Raw genomic sequence first — 18,184 nt, 5'->3', positions numbered from 1 at the left:
AGGCATCAGCTACTTCGTATTAGTTTCAGTGAACATTTTAAAAATATCAACTGACAGAAATGCTCTGATTATGTTCATTATCATGTATTTGTTTATACTTAAAATTTCAGATTAATCCTGAGAATTTAATAGTAGAGTTTTAAATTTTGTGGGTTTTTTGCAGTGGATTATAAGAGAACATCTAGTAATTTGCTCTGTTCATTTTAGGTTGATACTGTAAAGCGCTTGCTTATTAAAAAATTACCTCCTGTTCTCGCTATCCAACTAAAACGATTCGACTATGACTGGGAAAGAGAATGTGCAATCAAGTTTAATGATTATTTTGAATTTCCTCGCGAACTGGACATGGAACCTTACACAGTTGCCGGTGTTGCAAAGCTGGAAGGAGATAACGTAAACCCAGAGAGTCAGTTGATACAACAGAATGAGCAGTCTGACAGTGAGCCAGCAGGAAGCACGAAATACAGACTTGTGGGGGTGCTTGTACACAGTGGTCAGGCGAGCGGGGGACATTACTACTCTTACATCATTCAAAGGAACGGAGGAGATGGCGAGAGAAATCGCTGGTATAAATTTGATGATGGAGATGTAACTGAATGTAAAATGGATGACGATGAAGAAATGAAAAACCAGTGTTTTGGTGGAGAGTACATGGGAGAAGTATTTGATCACATGATGAAGCGCATGTCATACAGGCGCCAGAAAAGGTGGTGGAATGCTTATATACTTTTTTATGAACGATTGGACACAATAGACCAAGGTGATGAGTTGATAAGGTATATATCAGAGCTTGCTATCACCACAAGACCGCATCAGATTATTATGCCATCAGCCATTGAGAGAAGTGTGCGGAAACAGAATGTGCAGTTCATGCATAACCGAATGCAGTACAGTATGGAATATTTTCAGTTTATGAAAAAACTGCTTACATGTAATGGTGTTTACTTAAATCCTCCTCCAGGTAAGTATCAAGAATTTAGCTTCTTAGTAAGAAAGCATACCTCTTCTTTTACTTGCAGGGTTTCTTAGCAGGCATCAACATGTTTGTTTTCTTTCTTTTTGGTTGTTCTAAAGTCATGTTTCAGATGACTGTTACCTTTGAGTGGTATATATTGTCTTGCCATTTAGAGACAGAGGAGCTTTTGTTTCCTACAACAGTTTGGTTTTTTTACTCAAGCATTAGTTGAAGGGTGCTTTACTGAACTACTAAGAATTATTTCATAAGTAGCCCAGGGGTTTTAACATAGTACTTGGAAAATTGTTGATAATGCAGATTTGTTTTTTGAAAATGAAAATGGGGTTTGAGCACAGAAATTTGTTTGACTATTTTTTAATCTACATTTTATTTTTAGGGCAAGATCACCTGTTGCCTGAAGCAGAAGAAATCACTATGATTAGTATTCAGCTTGCTGCTAGGTTCCTCTTTACCACAGGATTTCACACCAAGAAAGTAGTCCGTGGCTCTGCCAGTGATTGGTATCATTGCTTTGAATTTTCATTCCTATTATTACTGGCATTTAGTTTGGTTCTTTAATATACTGCTTTATTTTTCCCAAGCCATGATAATTTCATTTCAGATTTGGAATGCAGAATTTAAAAAATCTTGGTAGCGATAGTGAGAGAAATCATATTTAAATAATTACTGAGTGGTGGGATGAATTGGGAGATTGGGATTGACATATATACATTAATATGTATAAAATAGATAACTAATAAGAACCTGTATAAAAAATAAATTTTAAAAAATACTGAGATTAAATACCACCTTTTATTATTCAGAAGTTGGCTTCTGCTTCTGTTACCTTGTGTCATATTTTTGACATCTCTGTACAAAACATTACAGGGTGATACTTAAAAGTCTAAGCTATCTAATCACAAAAATATTAACATTTTAGCTTCCCTAGATTAAATTCAGCCATAGATTAAAAAGGTAGAAACTTAAAATGAGTTTAAGTTTCTAATTGTATAAATTTAGAGGCCATTATAATACCTCGATTTAACAATATTTACTTACTATTCTAGTAGTAAGATGTTAAGGGAATGGGGATTATTGTTTTGTCATTGAACCTAGGAAGAGTTTGGTCATGGATTTGTAGAGGACTGTATAAGTTTTCGTCTATTTATTTTGTCACTCTGTGAGAATAGACCAAGTCATAGTATTTATCTTTTTAATATTAGTACTAGAAGCTACCATTGCTGGTTCTCTCCCTCCAGTAGTAAAAGAAGTTCTTTGATTTTTTTTTTTTGGTTTGGTTCCTAGAGACCCATCCCTATACTATAGGAAACATGTTACTGAATCGATATTCATAGATTTTTGTTTGGTTTTGTCTTAGGTATGATGCATTATGTATTCTCCTTCGTCACAGCAAGAATGTACGTTTTTGGTTTGCTCACAATGTCCTTTTTAATGTTTCAAATCGCTTCTCTGAATACCTTCTGGAGTGCCCTAGTGCAGAAGTGAGAGGTGCATTTGCAAAACTTATAGTTTTTATTGCACATTTTTCCTTGCAAGATGGGCCATGTCCTTCACCTTTTGCATCTCCAGGACCTTCTAGTCAGGTAATTGCCCAGTTAACAGAAATAAGTTCTGTTTCCTGGAAGTTGAAGTCACAAATATATGTGCATCTGTTTGATATATTTACCTAACAAACGTGCATGAGCACGTAATAACCAGATAGTCCGATAACTCAATGTTTATATGAGTTCCATTAAAAGTACTTCCCAGCAGTGAATAGTGACTATTGGCTCTTTAAAACATAGCGGAATTTTCTGTTAATTCAGTTACATTCAGTGGCTTAGTTATACACTTAACTGTTACATAAATTGTATATAAATTTAAATGGACTTCCATTTGTTAAAGCTTAGAACAGTATGAAGCCTCTATAATGAAATCTACATTGGATCTTCATCCCCTTTCCTAAAAAGCAACCCTTTTTAATCATTTCTTGTGTGATCAGTCCTTCCAGAAATTTCTGCCTATATTTAACATGTATATGTGCATGTCCCTTTTTCATGCAAAGAGAATTATATCATACCTGCACCTTGTTGCTGAAAAACAACCAATGTTTTATCCTTTACAGGCTTATGACAACTTAAGCCTGAGTGATCACTTACTAAGAGCAGTACTAAATCTACTGAGAAGAGAAGTTTCAGAGCATGGGCGTCATTTACAGCAATATTTCAACCTGTTTGTAATGTATGCCAATTTAGGTAAGAATTTAAGTTTTCATAATTCTCTTTTAATGTATTAAGTAATGAAGTCATGTAAGTCACATGATGAAATATAACCTGGTCTAAAATAGAAACAGTGTTCCATAAAACCTATTGTGAATTTTATTTGAAACTTTTTTTTTTACACTGCACTTTTCACCTTGTACTTTATCATTATTTATGCATGTGTCTTATCTCTGCACCAGACACAGGTCAAAATCTGTATCTTAATCATATTTTTATCTCCTAAAGTAGTGGTGCTAGACCTTTTTTTTTCTTAAATACTGATGCCTAGGCCCCATCCCAAACCAACTGAATAAGAATTCTCAGAGCTAACACAAGGAATCCACATTTTCAAAAGGTCCCAGATGGATGTGTAATACTCACCAAGTTTGGGTAAAGGACTTAGTCTGTACGTAAGTTTTTGTTGACGTAAACTAAATTAAAATCGGGGATAATATAAATATTCACTTAAATTACCTGTTATTTATGTTAAGTTCTAAACCCAAACATCCCTGTCATTCCAGGTTTTTTGTGCATGAACTTACCAATCGCCAGTTGATCCATGGCCCTTTTAACATAAGCAACATTCTACTTTGCGTTTGTCGTCTTTTCCCTTACCTTCCCATACTGGAGATGCTTGCATATTTGTAGTTGAAAAGAATATTTACGCAAACAAGCATAAGGGGAATCTGTATTTCACACTTAGAAATGCCAAATCTTAGGTATTTATAAAAATCTCACTCTGTTCAACTCCCTTTTTAGGTATTCCCTGTTCAGAAAACATGCATCGTCGGTCCATAATCTAATCTAATTAAAATTTCCCTGCTAAAAGCAAACATGGGTCTATAAACTTTAATACGAAATCCTTAGGACCAGATAGATATGCTTTGTGGTTCAGACTGTTCGGTTTTAAGAAAGGTAAAATAGCCCATATGCCCTGAATTATGTAACATCCCTAGAGCAGGGTCTGAAACAGCACTTTGTAATCATACACGTGAATATTCACACTGAGAGGGGATGATTGAAGACTGTGCATAGCCTCTTGTCAGTTCAGGCCAGATTTTCACAGCAAGTTTATGAATGAACTTTGTTTATATTGATGTTAAGAGCTGTTTGAATCTCGGGATTTGTGGACGGACCTGTATTTATTATACTTCTTGGAACATGGCAATAAATAAGACACCTATTTTCTAATGGAGTATAGAAGCAAATTAAAAGGTACTTGCCATAAAATATGTTTGTGGCTATAATGGGGAAAATACAAAGTGCTATGGAAGTACATCATAGGGGGAGTGTGGGGGACTTAGTGGGGAAGATGTGGGAATTGGTCGGTTGAGTTTTTCCATCCAGAGTGAACAGCAGGTGCAGAGACTTGGAATAAACTCAGCATGGCTCATTGGAGGAAATGAAAGTTATTCAGTCTGACTAGAATTGATGTAATACGGGGATGGCAGGAGTGGTGAGCAGAATTTTCTAATTGTGCTATTCTGTCAAGCCTTGTGAGAGATTCTGGACTTTATCCTGAGAGCATTGATGAGCCATTGTAGAGTTTTGAATAGACATGGCTTCTAGAAAGATCCAGGCTGCAGTGTGGAATGGATTATTGGGGAGTAAGACCAGAGATTGTTAAAGTAATTTATAGATAGAAAACCGTTGTGGCTTATACTGAGGAACTGGCAGTGAGCGGGATACAAGTAGTCAGATCCTGGTGCTTTTTATTGGAGATAAGGACAGTAGGATTTGGTGATTGGATATTCAGGGAAGGGGAACACGGAAGAGATGTTAAGAATGATGCCCAGGATTCCAACTTGACAAACTGAGCAGGAAGTAGTGCCATGTACTTAGAAGGGAAACACAGGAGGAAGAACGTGGACAGGGAATTTGAGTCTTTGTGACACCCAAATAGAGATGTCCAGTAGAGCGGTGATCTATTTGTCTGGAAATATTTTGGGATCAGCTGAATGAAAATAGCTGGAACTTGAAGCCATTAGAGTGGGTTTGATCGTCCAGGGAAGGCATATGGTGTGAGAAGATAGCCTGACGTGGGAACTTTGAGGACCATCACTTTTGAAGACAGGAAGGAGGACTCACAAATAAGAAGAAGAGGTAGAAGGAAAATAAGACAGGAACCCAAGAAAGGAAATGGTTATGGTTTGAGAACTATTCCTTAGCTTTAAACCAGAAAAGGGGGCAGAAGCCAAATAGGCATGGGTTGAGGACTGGGAAGACGAGAAAGTAGAGGGAACAAGTTTAGGCGTCAAGAAGCTTGGCTGAGGAAGAAAGGCAGTTCATAAAAGAATTCTTATTTCTCAGTTTTCGTCATTCACCTAATGATGAGGATTGCAGACTAGGCAGTTCCCGAGACTCCCCAGGCCATAGAAGGTGTTTCTCTTCCTTATGCCCAGTAGGATTGGAATGTCATAGTCACCGTTTAACCATTTCAGTACTTAAATCCAGTTACACTAACTCAGTAGATTTTTGGTTCTGATTAAATAATACTCTGAATGCTAAGTAAAAGTGATCTTCTGATCATAAAAGTTGTAGAAAAATATTTTATTATGAAGCCCTTCCGTCCCAGTTCTTTCCTCTCATATAATTCTTCCCCTCTCTTCTTGCTTCTCCCTTCTTTATTGTAGGTGTGGCGGAGAAGACACAGCTTCTGAAATTGAGTGTACCTGCTACCTTTATGCTTGTGTCTTTAGATGAAGGTCCAGGTCCTCCAATCAAGTATCAGTATGCTGAATTAGGCAAATTATACTCAGTAGTGTCACAGCTAATCCGATGCTGCAATGTCTCATCAAGAATGCAGTCTTCAATCAACGGTAAAGTCAAATACTCCATTCTTTACATTGGTTTTAAAGTACTGCTGGCCATGTATAGTACCTGATTCAAAGTAATTCCAAAGATATTTAAAAATAAAACGAGAGTCTGAAAGTCCATGCTTTGGAATATTTTATAATATTTTGAGTCCTGCACCTTTTTCTCATATTTAAAGGGAATCTTTCTGTCTACTTGCTACTGAGGTTGGTACCTTGTTTATGAAGTAGTTTTAAGAATTAACTTTTATATAAAGAAAACGCCAGTGTTGGCATTTCAATTTTATATTTTATCATCTTGATATATGTGATCATTATAATGCTTAATATTACTTTCTTTGTTGTACTCAGGAAACTTGATTTAAAATATTATTTTCATAAAATAAAAAATTCATAAGCTATTTTCTGTGGTGAAAGCTGAGTATTATTGTAGAGAAGCCGATTAGTTTTTCATTGATGACAAATCTGTATTCTAGGTAATCCTCCTCTTCCCAATCCTTTTGGTGATCCTAATTTATCACAACCTATAATGCCAATTCAGCAGAATGTGGCAGACATTTTATTTGTGAGGACAAGTTATGTGAAGAAAATCATTGAGGACTGCAGTAACTCAGAGGAAACCGTCAAATTGCTTCGTTTTTGCTGCTGGGAGAATCCTCAGTTCTCATCTACTGTCCTCAGTGAACTTCTCTGGCAGGTTAAAGGAAAATATACATTCATATGTCTCTATAATTTGATTTGTTATTCCTTTATTTTATATTTTTATTTTTTTAATAGTTTTTTTAATATAATTGACTTTACAATTATATTAGTTTTAGGTGTGCAACATAGTGATTTGATATTTTTATACATTACACATTACAAAAGGATCACCACTGTTGCTGCTTTAAAATAAGTTCTTCACCATGTCTTACCTGTTTTTAAAGGTTGCATATTCCTATACTTATGAACTCCGGCCCTATTTGGATCTGCTTTTGCAAATCTTACTGATTGAGGACTCCTGGCAGACTCACAGGTAGATACCCTTTTTTGTTCCTTGCCCAGCTTTTAGAGTAACTGAAATTACCAGTCGGCACATATTTTTTTTTTACCTCTTGAATATCTAATAAATGTATCTTAAACAAAACATAAGACAAGAATGAATAAAAAGGTCCCCCCTTCCTCACAGTTTTATTTCATTTTTTACTTTTTGCTCTCATTGCCCAAGCTGCATACTTAATATACTAACCTTTTTCTTTCAATTGTTGTTGTGTTTTATGTTTGGGGGGATTTTTTTGTAAATGTTTCAATTTCATTAATGATGCTCTAGGGTTATTTTAGGATTAGATTACGTTAGTTTTAGAATTACATGAGATAACATTTGGTTATCTAAATATAGTACCTTCAGTAGGTACTGTCAGTTCCCGTTATTCATGGTAGTTACGGTCTGAAAGTCACTGTGAACACTGAATGAGCAAATACTAAATCATTGCTCCTGGGGGAAAAACAGGGTTAGGTTCTTGCCAGGCTCTGGTTACTTTTTTTTTTTTTTTTTATGGTACGCGGGCTCCGGATGTGCAGGCTCAGCGGCCATGGCTCACGGGCCCCGCCGCTCCGCGGCATGTGGGATCCTCCCGGACTGGGGCACGAACCCGCGTCCCCCGCATCGGCAGGCGGACCCTCAACCACTGCGCCACCAGGGAAGCCCTGGTTACTTTTTTTTTTTCGACCAATCAATACATAACCTTTTTTTAATGTGTGTTTCTGTTTAAAGACACCTTATTTAATATATATTGCTGACTTATTAACGTTGAATTCACAATAAATCGGGTCTGAACAAAGCTTATCTGACACATATTTTCTCTGCAAAGCACATCACAGCCTTCTTGGGCTTAGAGAACATTAGACAGCACTTCAGCACTACACTTTTTTTTTTTTTTTTTTTTTTTTTGGTGGTACACGGGCCTCTCACCGCTGCGGCCCCTCCCGCTGCGGAGCACAGGCTCCGGACACGCAGGCTCAGCGGCCACGGCCCACGGGCCCAGCTGCTCCACAGCATGCGGGATCCTCCCAGACCGGGGCACGAACCCGCGTCCCCCGCATTGGCAGGCGGACCCTCAACCACTGTGCCACCAGGGAAGCCCAGCACTAAACATTTGAGGCCCTTTCTAAACAGTGAGATCAACACAAAGCACAAAAATGTGAAAAGCTGTCACTGAAATAGATGGGAAAAAGGATACTTGTTTACAGTATGAGCTAAAACAAGGCCGAATATCACTTCGTTCCACTTCAGATGGGAACGTGTGTTGGGCAACTCAGATGTTTTTGCTACTCTGCATGTGACTGCAATTGCAGAGAGTTGATTTTTACCATTATAGATAAAGTTTAGCAAGTAGGCAAAACTGCAGATATGGAATCCGTGAATAAATGAGCATGAACCATAACTAGTTTTTCAGTATACGTACGTGAGGTTTAGGAGTTAGCAATTTTTTATTTATTTTTAATTTTATTATTTAATTTTTAAATTTTATTTTTAATATTTATTAATTTAGGACTAAGGTTATCCAACTTAGCTGTCCCTTAAGCTTCCTCCAGAATTCCTCTTTTTACGTAAAAGCTTAATACATTATCCTTAATCCCAAGAGCAATACAGATGATGATGAACTGTGGAATTAGTTGGCAACTTTGCCAGATTTTATAACTTCCCTCCCTACATGGACAATAGTGTAAGAGTTTATGTTGGGAAACAATTGACAATCTATATAACAGACTGCCTCCTGTCTGTCAGTGTAATAATTAAAACAGAAACCTGGGACTTCCCTGGCAGTCCAGTGGTTCCATTACAGGGGACAAAGGTTCAGTCCTTGGTCGGGGAACTAATATCCCACATGCTGCACAGCATGGCCACACAAAAAATAAATGAATAAATACATTCATACATACATACCTACAAGTTTTATAACAACAAAATGCTTAAAGAGAAATTAAAATCTTGAGTCTTAGTGGGGATTGCAAATGCCAGAATTCATGAAATAATATTTTCAAATTATTCACCAGAATTACCATCATAGATTTCCAACAGTTGAATTAATATTGTAAAAATAGCATTAAACCAGAAATCAATTTTCATTAAACACAAAATTTAGTAGTTCTAAAACTATAGCTGCTTATTTTGCATACTACCAGTATTCTTCTCAATATGATCAAAGGATCTGAAACTTAAGAGTTGGTTGAAATGGAATCTAACTTTTCATTATTTTCTTTTGAAAATATTGTAAGCATTTATAGCTTTAAGCCAATTAGCCACATCTTAGTTCTCTTGTTTCATTAGAGCAAGTAATAATGCTAAAGGCATGTGTGCCGGATTAAACATGGGAATTTGACTTTTGTGTAATGATAAGATTGTTGTTATGAGTCCCTGGCACCAAGCTTGAAAATAATTTTCTCATAGTGGGCTTTTTAGGTCATTTAGTAAGCAGTGTATATTTATGGAGCATCTCCCGTGGGCCTGGCACTGTTAAGCATTGGGGAACAAGGGAGGGAAAGGTAATATTGATAAAAACGGCATTTGAAAGCAGTTGATTCATTATCACTTGACAAAACTGAAGGTAAAAACAGAATATACACTGCAGTGTTTCAGATTAAATAGCAGGAAGCCTGTACATGGTTGATTGTGTGGTCTGAAATGATTAAACTTTGCAAAATTACAAAGTCATGATTTCCAAACAAAACAGATTTTATAAATGCATGTAATACAAAAAAACAAAACAAACTTGAATTTTGATTTGGAATGTTCTATTAAGTAAAATATAAGGTATACAAAAGGTTTTTCAGGTATTGTTTCTTTATTGAGGTAAAATTCACTTAACATAAAATTCACTATTTTAACCATTTTAAAGCATACAATTCAGTGGCTTTTAGTACATTCACAATGTTGTGCAACCATTACCACTGTCTTATTCCAGAACATTTTCATCACTCCAAAAGGAAAATCCAAACCCAATTAAGCAGTCACTCCCTAGTCCTCCCATCCCCCAGCCCCTGACAACCACTAATCTGCTTTCTATCTCTATGAATTTGTCAGTGCATAGGCAAAATATCCAGGACTTGCCTGGACATCTCATATGAACGAAATCATACAATGTGTTCTTTTGTATCTGGCTTCTTTCACTTGGCATAATGTTTTCACATTCATCCATGTTAGAGTACATATCTGTACTTCATTGCTTTTTATGGCTGAATAATATTCCATTGTATGGGTACATTACATTTTGTATGTTCGTTCATCTGTTGGTAGATATTTGGGTTGTTTCCACCTTTTGGCTGCTGTGAATAATACTGTTGTGAACATTCATGTACAAGTTTTGTATTTCTTTTTAAACACCTGTTTTCAATTCTCTTGGATATATAGCTTAGAGTAGAATTGCAGGCAGGTGAATTTTTAAATATTTTTTGAAAAATTGTAAAATATTCATAACAAAATTTACCATTTTAACCATTTTTAAGTGTACAATTTGGTGGAATTAAGTACATTCACAATATTGTGTTAACCATCACCACTATCCATCTCCAGAACTTTCATCATCCCAAACTGAAACTCTGTACCCATTATTCTTGCTTTCTCTGATTTTTGTCTATTCTCTAAATACCTCGTATAACTGGAATCATATGATATTTGTCATTTTGGATTGGTAATAAGTTGGTACTAGGCGGCCATATGACCTTGGGTTGCAAGCCTTTTAACCTCTCTGTTTTTCTTATCTGTGTTCAGGGGTTTAAGAAGAGGACTTACTGTCTAGCATTAGATTACATAACTACATCAAAGACATTTATTGAATGGCACATAGTAGGCACTCAGTAATGTTAGCTGCTATTTGATTTTAGAAGTTTTTATTTATCTGGTTCTCTTTCAGAATTCATAATGCACTTAAAGGAATCCCAGATGACCGAGATGGGCTCTTTGACACAATCCAGCGCTCTAAGAATCACTATCAAAAAAGAGCATACCAGTGTATAAAATGTATGGTAGCTCTCTTTAGCAACTGTCCTGTTGCTTACCAGATTCTGCAGGTGAGGGTCTCTCTCCCTTTTTCTCTCTCTCTCTCTCTCTCTCTTGCTCTCTCGCGCTCTCTCTCTCTCTCTCTCTCTCTCTCTATATATATATATATGTGTGTATATATATACACACACACATATAATTTTGTAGAAATCTGAATCAGAATTAAGGATTCTGTTTTAAAAGAAGAGAATTATGAGAATTTGGAGTTGTCATTTAAAGTTACCTTTGAAAAGCATTCCAAAACCTTTTACATATATAGTTTTATTTTCTTTTGAAGGGCAATGGAGATCTTAAAAGAAAGTGGACCTGGGCAGTGGAATGGCTTGGAGATGAACTTGAAAGACGACCATACACTGGCAATCCTCAATACACTTACAACAATTGGTCTCCTCCGGTGCAAAGCAATGAAACATCAAATGGTTATTTCTTGGAGAGATCACATAGTGCTAGGATGACACTTGCAAAAGCTTGTGAACTCTGTCCAGAGGAGGTAAAAAAAGCCGCCAGTGTGCAGCAGATAGAAATGGAAGAAAGCAAAGTAATTCTTCACTTTATAGGCCAGTGTTTATGTATTAATGATAATGGTAAAAAAAATTATGTTGAAGTTTGTTTATATGTGGTCTTAATGAGGGAGCCTTCTTTTAGAGAAATATTTGTGAAATTGCCTGAATCTAGTATTTCTAAGAGAATCCAAATCAGGTTCCTTTCAGTTACTTTGTTTATCTGTAGTAAAAGAAAAGTTGTTAGTGGGTCAGTTTTTTAGATTTTAAAGATTTTATTTCAAATAAAAAAAATAAAACTAAACTTGAATTTGGCTACATAATTCTTTATCTTTAAATATTTAAAATCAGGAGCCAGATGACCAAGATGCCCCAGATGAGCATGAGTCGCCTCCACCTGAAGATGCCCCATTATACCCCCATTCACCTGGATCTCAGTATCAGCAGGTATGTTGGGCTTGGTTCGTGTTTTTATTCCCTAGAACCAATCTTTATGCTTTATTTAAAGGATGGCTAAGTGGTTTTTTTTGGTTTTTTTGCGGTACGCGGGCCTCTCACTGCTGTGGCCTCTCCCGCCATGGAGCACAGGCTCCGGACGCGCAGGCTCAGCGGCCACGGCTCATGGGCCCAGCCGCTCCGCGGTATGTGGGACCCTCCTGGACCAGGGCACGAACCACTGTGCCACCAGGGAAGCCCAAAGGATGGCTACGTTTTTTGTTGTGACTGTAAAGTAATAGAGGGATCATCTAGACTAGCTTTGGGGGCATGATCAAAAGAGGAATGGTTAGCATGGGGTCACAATGTGGCATGTTTGAGCTTGCCCCTGTGGTGTTTTCCTGGTCAGATATGTGCCCTTCTTGTACTAGTAGATGACGTTTGTAAAACTATGATTATTCACATCAATATAAAATGATAATCAATATTTAGTATAATGGATTAAGACGACATTTCCTGTTAGGCTAAGTGTGCGAGTGGATTTTGAAGGCACTAAGATATGACAGTGAAGGAAGAAGTGTTTGCTTATTACTTAGCATAACCAAGACTTCAATGACAGTAAAAATTGTTGGAAAAAAATCAGGGATTTGACAGATTTCCATGAATTTTTCTGTGAAATCAATAACTAAATAAATTTAGATGAAGAAACGTTCTAAATGAGAGCGTCTCTTTCTAAACCCCAGATGTGACTAATTCAGATCTTTTGAGGCAGTGGTCCTTAAACTTGCACAAGCATGGGAATCCCTGGTGGGCTGTTGCAGCAGAGTGCTAGGCCCCACCCCAGCGTTTCTCATTCACTACATTTCTAACGAGTTCCCAACTGCTGCTGCTGCTGCTGCTGCTGCTACTGGTCTAGGAACCATGCTTTCAGAACCATTATTTAAGCATTCTGTCTTATATTTCAGGGTGGAAATAGAAGCATGCTGACTAGAAATGTTGAATATGACTGGAAAATGCATATTCAACATATTAATTTTCGTAATAGAAATTACAGAAAGTTAAAGCCTATGATCTTCTTGGCTTGACTGGTGGGAACGTACAGAAAAATGAGTTCAGGGGTTTAAAACGTTAAGGACCCAAATCCACAAGGAGAAGAGTTACTTTCCTCGGCCGTGAGAAAACTCATATATTAATCATGCCCGGTTAATCCATTATTTTCAGTGTTGTTTTGTTTTCATTAACATCATCCTATGTTCAGGGTTGTTGCTCATGCAGACCTCATATGATCATTCAATCAGATTTCTCATATGGGAGTTTCAAGATGCTCAGAAGAGTGAGGATAGAGGTGTTCCAGCTCACAGATCCCTTTTCATGAATATTTTTTACCACGAGCAATAATGGGCTGTGTTATCCCTTATTTGTCAGACTTGAATCTAAATAATTTTTGGCACTTAAAATCACTTTGGCCAAAGAATTAAACAGACCTACACTGCTTTTATTTGGGGCTTTGGGGTTTGAATTTAGGCTACCTTTTCTCTTTCAAACCACTTTTTTTTTTTTTTTTTTCTTTTCCATCATTAGCCCAAGTGTATTTACTCTTTTTAAGTCCTAGGAATAAAAGAAATGCTTACATTTCTACAAACTTCAGCCTGTGATCTTTAAAGTTGAAGTTTAATATATGAAAAGTTTTAACATGCAGATCTCTTCTCCCCTCCCAGAATAACCATGTGCATGGACAGCCGTATACAGGCCCAGCAGCACATCACATGAACAACCCTCAGAGAACTGGCCAACGAGCACAAGAAAATTATGAAGGCAGTGAAGAAGTATCCCCACCTCAGACGAAGGATCAGTGAAATGCACATGATTAACTGGTTCCATCAAGACTGTGCACCCAGGCCTTACAGTCCAACCTTTTTCTGTGTCTGGCTAATATTTAAAACTAGAAAAACTATTCCTAATCAACATGGAGTGGAAAGTTTATTCACTGTCTTACCTGCAGAAATTTGCTGTCAATATATAACCCGCCTGCAGTGGAAAGTGTATAGTGTTTTGTAATAAATGGCCTGATGCTAATGTGTAAATGGCAAAGGTGTATATAGTATATTAATGTTTGACTGTTAATTCTTAAGCAAGAAACTTTTTTCTTGATGAGACTCACAGATCTACAAAACCTACAAAAGTTATTTCCTTGTTATACCCATTGCACTCTGCAACCAGTGTTGCCTGCCTTAACGGCAGTTGGATCAACTCCTTTACAAAAACAAAATAAACCAACAGCAACAAACCAGAGCCCATCCATTTCAACCACACCAATAGTTTCATGTTAATTCTTTGCCACTGGAGTCAGTTTTATTATGAGCAGTGAAAGGCTGGTAACCTTTAAATTACTTGGTTGATGTGGAAAATTTGGTGATGTAACATTGTTTCTAGATCTTTTTCATTGCCTTTTTATTCTGAGGTTAGGTTAATCACTTTGAAGCTATAGTTACGCTGTAACATGTAGCATGGCTTCACACCAGGTTAGTGTAGCCAATGAGGAAAAAATTACCATAATGACAGCAGTTGTCCCAGTGTGACAGCTGTATTGCTCAGAGCTTTTCCGTCTTACACCTAGAATATAAAATATAGAACAAGGAGAGAAATGTGATAAACAGGTGGTTTTCAGTTACACATATGTTGCTTACATCTAATGTTTGACAGTTCAACCTCTGGGTGGGATAAGGAAACTTAAGTATCAGTAATGGGAATTTTAAAAGATTTAAAACAAATATGCAAAAATTTGCTATGCCAGGATGCTTGGAGCATAATAGAAGACTGTATTTGGTGTGCTTGTTCTGTTTCTTTGGTAGAGCTTATTAGGAGAACCTTTTAAAACTTTCCTTCTGCTGGATCCCAGTGAAGTGGAAGTCAGAATCCTACAATATTTGGAGTACCACTGCACCAAGATGTCTGGCTGAGCTTCTGCTCAGTCACAGTTTTACTTGAAAGCAAGAATTGTCCTAGCTCCTTTTCCATTATTCCAAAAATTTTAACATTTGAAGCAGGGTGTAATTAAAAAGGAAACTGGTTAGTTAATATAATTGAGGTATAATTTCAGAATAAGCATTTAATTAAAGATAAGGAACTCATCAGTTAATAGAGCATTGGTAACTTGAATGTGTGTAATTTTTTGGAACCTGTCTAAAAACCAAATACCCCTGCAAACAGATACAGTCCACCCTATTCTATTTAAATATTTTGCTGTTTTATTTTATAGAAATTATTTTGCTGAATTCACAAATAGAATTTGATTTAAGAATAACTTTTTGTCCTGTGGTGTGTTTTGGTTTTTTGGTTAATTTTTTGTCTTTTTTTTGTTTGTTTTTTAAGGACTGCATATTAAAAATAATTCTGTGCATAGCATGCCTAGGCATGACACTGAATTCAGGAGTTCAGTCACATTGAATTTTTGTGCACAGAAAGATTTGACCTTTGGCCCTTTACTGAAAGACTTAGAGAAAAACAGGATTGTTGACACTGTAAAAGTTTCCTAACATAATCAATCTTGTACTTTTTGTATGTTTTTTATATACATGTATATTTAATGAGCACAAGCTTGGTTGTATTTTTTACAATTCAGTTAATAGGCAAATGTTTTGTCAAAAAGGCTATAGTTGGAATTGAACAAAGCAGAAACAAAATTGAGAATTGTGTTATTTTGTGATTAAAAGGGGCAGGTATTTAAGATAAAGCTTTGGATATCTTATTTGCAGTACTCTGTAGTCAATCTGTGCTTCTAGGTTTTCTGTAATATTAGGAAATTTTGACACCGGATAGATCCTGTTTTTACCTTAAGTATATTACATCTGAGTTTGTTAAGTGTGAGCCAGAGTCATACACACTGTGTGCAGTTCCAGTTGGTAATTTTAATTTAGAAGTTCCTCAATTCCAAGCCTCCTTAACAATGAGCAGAATAGGCTAAATTTATTTGGACAAGTTGCTATCATTAAATATTACCATCTAACCATCTGAGATGATTTTTGTGTTTCCTGGTCCTTAACAAAAGTATGTAATATACTTAATTTTAAAATGAATGGCTTCCTAGACATGAAAAACCTGACATTTTAAAAGGCTGTGAATTTTTCTCCTTGGAGGGAGATCCCACTTTCCGTTGCTTTGAATTTACAAGTCCCCTAGTGCCAGGTGAGGGCTTGTGAATCCTTTCCCCCTCCATTTGAGGAAGAATGGTCTGTGTTGTGACCAGGATCTAGGAGAGGTGAATGGAGAGTGTTATTTTTGTTTGTTTGTGCAAATTATTTTCTATATTTAACTCTTAAGCAAGCATTAATGTATAACTGAAAATTTTAAGATGCATGTTATTGTAAGAGCAACATAGTGGTGGATTTTGAGGTCTTTTTCTGAACATAAATGGCACATTTTAAACTTCCAAGTCTTCAAAGTGCCTAAAGATTATTTAATTCTCCCTCAGCTGATTTCTTGAGCCATATATATATTTCCTACTTTACATGTTTGTTGCGGAATCACTAGTCTTCCTTTCAAAGAAGTACCCCCGGAATTCTAAATGGCATGATTACTTTATAGAAGACAGTAGAATCTGTTAAAAAGACTGAAGATATTTTCATTGTTAATCTGTGTGAACAAGGGCTTTGCCCTATTGGATCTAAGTATTTCAGTGCACAACTTGGTAAGAACCATATTGCTGCTGTTTCTAAGCCCTCCACCAACCAAATTTTCATGTTCAGCATTGTAGAGGCAGAAATAAGAACATAATCATATTTGGGGTTTTTGTCTTGGTTCATTTTTCTCTCAATGATAATTTCCCAACCTTGTCTCTTTTAGCTGTTATATGTACAAATTTAGAATTAAAATGTTTTATATTTTTTTCATGATTAACTTTTATTAGTGAATGATAACAACTTAAGTATTTAATCCTAGTAGTGGGTTAAAAAGATGAGGAGCCTTTTTTATTTGAATTACATTTGTAAATGAAAGCAAGTCTGTGAATACTCAGATGACTACTCCAAAATAGTTCCTTTCCGTTTTTTCTTAGTATTTTTCCAGCTTATGTTTTCCCGTGAACTCTTACTTTGCTGAATTTTGTGGTTACTTTGGTGGATATATCCTGCCTTATTTAGAATTATAACTGGATTTTTTTTTTTAATTGCCTTTTCATAAGTGCCCAATTTTGGTCTCTAGTTTGAAGGTACTACATACTGCCGAGAAAGTAAAACACCCCTCCCCTCCCCCCAGTTCTTGTGTTACTGAGAAAAACCATTCAGTACTGGTTTCCTAGCAGGGCTCAACCAAAATTGGTCCTGCGCCTATGTGAGTGTTTAGTGTTTGAAAATAAGGTTTTGGGTGTGGTAAATCACTACAGAAGTGCTAAATGTATTAAGAACTTGCTGCCGATTGTATTTACGATTATTTTAGATTATTTTACATTTGCAGAAATGTAGCCCTTTTCCTCCGAATTTATAGGTGTAAGAAAAAAAGGGGGAAAGGTGCACCATGTTTTAAACTTGCAAATGAGTGAAAATTTTTTTTCATTTTGAAATCCAGATTCCCAAGAGGAAATTTCACCACCCAGATCACATACTTCTCAGCCTTTTACAAGCCAACAGACTGACTGAAGATTGTCCACAGTTCCTAAGATTTAGCACATATACAAAAATAAAACTTTATAAATTAAATTTCGGTTTCCCCTTTTATTTATTAAAATAAGATTTCTAAACGGAAAGTAGAGGTGTAATCGATTTAAAGGGAACTTTAAAGGGGAAATGTTTACAAGTAGAGGAATTCAGCCCTTATTTTCTATATTCACATCTAAGCCTTTCAGAAATGGGATTGTGATCTAATTGCTGGCTTAACTGTTCATTCTAAGACCAAGATTTGTCAAACACTTTGGTGTTTCAAAGTTCATTAAAATCAGAAATAAAGCAGGTCACGTATTTGACGGGAGTGATAGAAGTGAAAATTCATTTAATTCTCTAGCAAATTCCATCTGCTCTGCTTTTGGGTATCTGAAAAGTAATTATTTGTTGCCATGTTCCAAAGAAATATGACTTCCATAGAAACCTGTTGGTGCTTCCCTACAGCTGGGTTACTGCAAGGATTACTGCTAAAGAAAAAGACATAATCTCATTTTCCTCAAACTCTTATTATTTTTTTAAGAACCAGGA

General features: G+C 36.3%; 1 protein-coding gene across 2 annotated transcripts in view; it reads left to right on the top strand.

Annotated features, from left to right (window-relative positions):
- The window catches only part of USP9X (ubiquitin specific peptidase 9 X-linked), a 126,982-nt gene extending 109,024 nt beyond the window's left edge, over positions 1-17,958 (top strand). For both annotated transcript variants that reach the window (XM_030834942.2, XM_030834941.2), the window contains exons 35-45: positions 208-961; positions 1,353-1,476; positions 2,334-2,559; positions 3,081-3,210; positions 5,850-6,035; positions 6,506-6,726; positions 6,956-7,044; positions 10,922-11,078; positions 11,345-11,557; positions 11,919-12,014; positions 13,721-17,958. In XM_030834942.2, the coding sequence (XP_030690802.1) occupies positions 208-961; positions 1,353-1,476; positions 2,334-2,559; positions 3,081-3,210; positions 5,850-6,035; positions 6,506-6,726; positions 6,956-7,044; positions 10,922-11,078; positions 11,345-11,557; positions 11,919-12,014; positions 13,721-13,858 (2,334 nt within the window). In that variant the 3' untranslated portion in view covers positions 13,859-17,958. The remainder of the gene's footprint in view (positions 1-207; positions 962-1,352; positions 1,477-2,333; positions 2,560-3,080; positions 3,211-5,849; positions 6,036-6,505; positions 6,727-6,955; positions 7,045-10,921; positions 11,079-11,344; positions 11,558-11,918; positions 12,015-13,720) is intronic.
- The last annotated feature ends 226 nt before the right edge of the window (positions 17,959-18,184 follow it).

The sequence above is a fragment of the Globicephala melas genome, chromosome X (genome assembly GCF_963455315.2).
Source record: "Globicephala melas chromosome X, mGloMel1.2, whole genome shotgun sequence".
NCBI classification, from domain to species: domain Eukaryota; kingdom Metazoa; phylum Chordata; class Mammalia; order Artiodactyla; family Delphinidae; genus Globicephala; species Globicephala melas.
Note: the sequence above shows the minus strand (reverse complement) of the source record. Positions and strands in the feature narration are given on the sequence as shown.